Source organism: Lissotriton vulgaris, chromosome 2_1 (genome assembly GCF_964263255.1).
Source record: "Lissotriton vulgaris chromosome 2_1, aLisVul1.2, whole genome shotgun sequence".
Lineage (NCBI taxonomy): Eukaryota > Metazoa > Chordata > Amphibia > Caudata > Salamandridae > Lissotriton > Lissotriton vulgaris.
In genome coordinates this window covers 2,069,430,415-2,069,436,414 of record NC_141687.1, presented here as the reverse complement: position 1 = coordinate 2,069,436,414, position 6,000 = coordinate 2,069,430,415, and the positions used below count along the sequence as shown (strand labels likewise).

At 43.8% G+C, this 6,000-nt stretch overlaps 1 protein-coding gene across 1 annotated transcript in view; it reads left to right on the top strand.

Annotated features, from left to right (window-relative positions):
• The first annotated feature begins 298 nt into the window (after nucleotides 1-298).
• LYSMD2 (LysM domain containing 2) overlaps nucleotides 299-6,000 on the top strand; it is a 238,433-nt gene continuing 232,731 nt past the window's right edge. The window contains exon 1 of the mRNA XM_086958297.1: nucleotides 299-933. Coding sequence (XP_086814423.1) covers nucleotides 691-933 — 243 coding nt within the window. The 5' untranslated portion in view covers nucleotides 299-690. The remainder of the gene's footprint in view (nucleotides 934-6,000) is intronic.

Sequence of the window (6,000 nt, the reverse complement as noted above, 5' to 3'; positions counted from 1 at the left end):
CGTATTTTAGGGCAAAATTCCTGTTTACAAAAGGTGTGAGACCTGTTTTAATTAATACTTTTTGATCCTGTGACGCAATTTGCAATGATTTCAGGTAATTATGCAATAAAACATACATTCATTATACATGGGGTATTTCATTTGTGCTAAATGTGTGCACTGCATTTTCACAGTAGGTGTAGTTTCTGTTGTGCTGTTTCTATCTGCCACAATATTTCTTATGGCGCATTACTGTACAATTGAACTCATAGTTGTATTTATACTGGAAACTTGGAGCAGCGAAGAGTGCGTGTCCTTCAGAAGGCTGGTAGTGTCTCTTGCGAAGCTGAAGCACTTGTAGCAGGCGGTTTATTTATCTCCCTTAAGGCTGCAGTATCCTTCCCAGGCTGTGGTCTGCCTCGCCCGTGGGTTACAGGGTGTAGACTACCGTCTCGATCGCTGATGCCGCGGCCCCCCTTTGCCCCCTGGCATTCTCCATTAGAGCCCTGGTGTCACATTGCTGCTCCGGGTCCGTACACAGCCCCGGGTTCTCACCGTTACCGTGTTCCTTCTGCTGCTGCTGGGATGCACATGACGCGCTGCCGCCTGCTCTCCCTGCCGCGGCCAGTGTGCTCGGGAGGCTCTTCTCCGCCAAGCCCGGCGTTGCGGCCCTCTGTGTCAGCCTGAGACACGGCGCCTTCCCTTCGGAACATGGCGGAGTCTCCACAGGCACTGAGGGCGGCGGGAGGCCGGGTGGGCCTACCCGTCTACCCGCGCTCCGGCTCCGAGTCTGAATCCGAGGCCGAACTGTCCTTGAGCCTGGCACGCACCAAAACACGCTCCTACGGCAGCACGGCCAGCGTGACGGCGGCCGCCTGGGTCGAGAGGTACGCAGAGCATCCCGTCAGCTCCGGGGACACGCTGCAGGGCATCGCGCTCAAGTATGGCGTAACGGTAAGGAACGCGGGGAGCGAGTAGCTGTATGGAGGGGGCGTCAGGGGCTGAAAGGTTCGGCCGCGATGGCCTCGTCCTGGCGGGGGAAGGGAACGAAGTCTGTAGTCCTGGAGGAGTATGGAGGGGGTCGGCAGATGGCGCAGGGCTGGCTGGCTGACACTGGAGGGGGTGCAGGGACAGCTGGGGATTGGAGAGGAGCTGCCTGGTGAGGGACGGAAGGAGGGTATGTGGTGGCAGTAGGAGGAAGCGCTCGCCCGGGCAAGTGCGTTATTAAAAGTACCCAGATATAGATGTGAAAAAAATGGCAGTGTAGTGTAGTGTGCATCAGACTAAAGAGAATGATGGACAGTAGATAGTGCGCTGAAAATTAAGACGGGCTCCAAGCACTTCTTTTGAAACAATAACCCCGTGAGTACTGCAAAAATCTTACGCACAGCTCCGTAGTTAAAAAATGCCTTTCTTTTTATTTATTTATTTATTTATTTATTTATTTATTTATTTATTTATGCATTTTTATATAGCGCGGACTTTACCCGAAGGCGTCAGAGCGCTTCACATTAGGAACAGAAATGAAACATAATGAGAAACATTACAAAAGAGCAGATTACTAAAACATACGTTACTTACATAAGGTAATAGTGACAATTGTGAGCAAACAAAAAAAACGAGGTAGTAAAAATTGAGAGCAACCAAAAATACATGAGGTAATAAAGGTAATAATGACAATTGTGAGCAAACAAAATACTTGAGGTAGTAAAAAGTGTGAGCAACCAAAAATACATGAGGTAGTAAAGGTAATAGTGACAATTGTGAGCAAACAAAATACTTGAGGTAGTAAAAATTGTGACCAACCAAAAATACATGAGGTAGTCAAAAGTGCACAAGAGGAAAAGTTTCTTTTTTCTTTTTATATGAAAAAAAAAATGCATTTCAAAGTGCTCTAAATTTAAAGGACATAAATTACATCCCCCAAAAGCCTTTGGAGCTGTCACGTTCCATTCGTTGTGGCACAGGGCACACGAAGACTACTGTGGCCCAGTGGTGGTGGTTGAAGTTATTTGCCACCTATATTATGAGCTGTCTCCAGGATATAGTGAAAATCAGGGTAGAGACTCCGAACTTAAAATAGATACACAATAGATGCATTAATGTAATGTCGAGCAAAAAGCTTATTTTTTTTTCAGAAAAAGAGAAGTATCAGCAACTGTAGAGTGATGCACAAGCAGGTCTACGATGTTCTTTCTGTTCTGAAGAAAACATGGTAGTATCACAGTTAAAGCTCAGGTGCAGCCTATGTTGCAGGATAGCAACATCCTAGTGTTTGGTAAACTGGTCCAGTTTATAAAATACTTTTAACAGTTTGAAACAGTTTGTCTGAAGGTCTGTTCACTTCTTGTGTTGGGATAGCAGTGTTTGATAAATTGACCCATCAAGCCAAACGCTCAGTCAGTGTTTCTCAGGAGTATGGAATTACCTGATGTGGTGTGTACTTCAGATTGTGGAGCATGGATGTGCTGGTTGGGTAGGTGTAGAGCTGTTGAAAACTCTATTGCAATATTGGGCGACTCTGTCTCCTCTCCATGGTCTGCCAACTAGTGCGTCTATAGCTCAACGAAGACCCAACAAAGTTGTCTGCACTGGCAGTTGCTGTGGAAGGATCTTCTTCCTTCGGTCTGAGCTGCTGGCGAAACGCTGAAGTGGGACAAAGGTAGAGAGAGTAACTGCAAGATATCTGTCTCTTCCTCTCTGGCTGTCTACGATTACTTTTTTTGATGACTTTATTTAGATTTTTTAATTTTTACTTTGTGGTTGGCACTTTCAAGTCAGAGACGGCCTCTCCTCAATCATACTTAACTCAGCAGCTGGGCAGGGAGACTCGAGCATTTCCTGGGTCTTCTCGACGCTCTACCACATTTCCCCTGCTCTCTCTAGCCATTACATACACCAGGTTTGGTAATTGGGTTTTCTTCCACAGCTGGCAGACTCCTGTGAGCAAAGACTCTTCTCCCTTCTCAGTGGGCAGGAATCTCCTGGTGTTACTGGCAGACCCACAGCTTCTACCAGCAAGGCTTGCAGAAGCCAGGTAATGTCCCCTCACCTTCAGCTATTGGCTATCAGCAGTACTGGTCCAGGAACACATCAGCTCTACTCCTCAGGCAGTGAATCAGCTTGAACTGGAACAAAGATGGAAAGTTTGGGACCCTCTTTTTTACAGTATTTGCAGACAGGAGATGTGGATTCGCTGGCTGGTTTAGAAACTGGTTTGGCCTGGTTTCTTTTTTATGGATCGTTTTTCATCTGCAGCACCAACATACTCTTTGCGCAAGGTCGCTCCTCACAGCAGGTTGTGTTAGTGGTAATGATGGCTCCAAGAAGGATAACCCACAATGTAATGTTAACACAGTAAATGTGAAGTTTTTCACCAAGCTCTCATCAGCCTTCCGAGATGGGCCACTCAAAGGAATGGGAAGGTCCAGCCTCTCCCCAGATAGATCTCTTTCACAAGCAACTGCTTCTGCTTACTCATGCCATATAGCCACCATTAACAAAATGCACTGCTCTGGAAGGATTAATCAGCAATACTTTACTAGAAAGATCACATAGAATGTCTACAGGTAGTTCTGTCTCCATCCCTCCACACTTCTCTGTCCAGACTTGCAACTTCTTCCTCAGGCATGCAGGCAATACATTTTTACTTTCTGGCGGCTGTTTTACAACCTCCCATCTTGTGTTATGTCAGACCAGAAGGAATCCAACATGAATCCCACCGGTAACAGCATACATGGCACACTTGCAAACAGTATGGAGTCTTGCTACTATGCACTTTACAGGTACGCTCACACGACATTCACACAGGGATGTATGAATGAAACCTTCCTCAAACAGGTCTGTAGGCATCACAGCCATTTATATTAACAGGTAAAAAGCATGGTGGGCTGCCACTTTCACTCACTGTCCATGGGAAAGAGACACCAAAGGTAGTCTCGTGCCCAGCCAAGGGTAATCTATTGACACTCTTCCATGACCTCACAGCCAGGCTCTGGGCCTCTGTCAATTTTGCACCTAGGCCTGCATCGTACGTATAGAATTTTAAGTGTTCTTAAGTCAAAAGTAAATTCAGGATACCAGATTGACTTGCAGTTTAGCACTTAGGGTTGCGGTACATGTCCTTTAACATGGAGGGGGAGGCATTCCTGTCCCAACAGGAGCCTACAGCTCCTATTTTGTTGATGTAAGTAGGTTACAATTTCTACAAGATGAAAGAGGAACATTTGAATACCCATTGCCGTCAAAAACAAAGCTGCTGCTCAGCAAACTACTTTCGTGACATCTAGACTTAGATCAACTGTGATCTCTAAATCTAATGTAAAACCACTGAGACCCAATTTAAAAGCACACCAGGGGTATTCACCATTTTTCTCAGCAACACAGTGTGGGGTTTGTAATTTAGCAGATGTGTTTATAACACCTGGTGCAAGTTTTGCAGAACAGATAGGACATGAAATCGATGTTGGTACTTACTATACCATAATCGACAAGATCCAGTAGATACCATGCCTTGTTTTAGTGTTTAATTCCAGAAGCTTTGACCTGGTCACATTTAAAGTGGCCCATGTATTTTATCGCACCTAGTAATTAACAGGGGTGCTAAAGTGAAGAACTCGTGATTCCGACCCCAATAAATATAAGGGTTTGCACAAGGGTCAGATTTGCAGTGTTTTTTTAATAAAGAGGTGGAAGCAGGCAAATAGTCTCCTCTCTTTCCACAATAGAGTCTGGACTTCCTGTACTAATATTCTTGTAAAATGTGTGTTTTAGTGCAAGAGCGCAAGCTCTCGTTATACTTGTTTGAAGCATATTGACATCAGGAGTGTGGAATTGAATAACATATCTACTTGTCCTTGGGGCAAGTTGCTTTATAAATATACTTGTCCTGTTAGAAAATCCTCTTGTCCCTCTGGTGCCATGTAGTTCAGCGACAAATTAGGGCAGCAATCTCATTATATAAAGGCTCTGATATAGCCTTTCTGATTATGCCAGGGCTCATACCATAGTAGTGTTTGAATACTTGCAATCCCCTTATGTTGCCACGTTTCCACAAATCTACATACTGGGGCTGAAGGTAGTCGTAAGCAATAGTGGCAGGGTTAGAATGCCCTTTTGAGTCTGTGCAAACCTACTAACTTGCATGTTTTATGGGTTTTCAACAGCACTTCTCTAATCTTTTCCCATACTGAGAAATGTTGGAAATGTATACTCATGCCAATGGCAGACGTAAGCCTTCTTCCAGAGTTGAGAAAAAAGTAGTTGGAGGGAAAGGAAACATGCAAACACTCAGATTTTCTTATGAGCAAATCTACACATATATATTTGCTCATGCTAAAATAAAGTTGACAGATATTTTCTAATAGTACTATTTCTTGTCCTACTTCTGTAAATTGTTGGGAATTCACGAAAGCTGTATAGCTGCACTCAATGCAAGGGCATATACCAGGGGTGCACTATCTAGACTTTATTTAATAATTGGGGCCCCAAATGTGGTCTGGCGTTGATCATGACCTTTTACGTTTATTAAATTTCAATCTCTCGCTCTGTTTCGGCTGGCTTCACTGTGAGTGACAGCATTCTTCTCTTTCACAAGGAGCATATCGGCATACAGAGTAGTTTTGTTCATTGCCATTACCTACTGTGGCAGTGTGTGCTTTTTGAGGCCAAAAACAAATTTTGCTTTTGCCAGTGTTTGTTATAATAGTGAGGTCCCAGCAGCTCCCACATCAATGAGGTTTTACAAAAACCATGACAAAACAATTCACACATTGACAAAACTAAAAAGCTGGACACCAATTTTAGACCTATTGGCTTTGCCAGTGCTTGTTTATTTTTGTTTCCCATAATCTTATTGAAACTGGTTACACTGATTTTTCAATTATGAATATTTTTGGGAAATACTAGAATGCATCAACACGTTACTAAATGATGCTGCAAAGAAATGGTACCTGATATTTTCCAGTACTTTAGCTAAATGTTTTTTTACTTCTTTAATTTTTTAATGAACATTTTATTTTG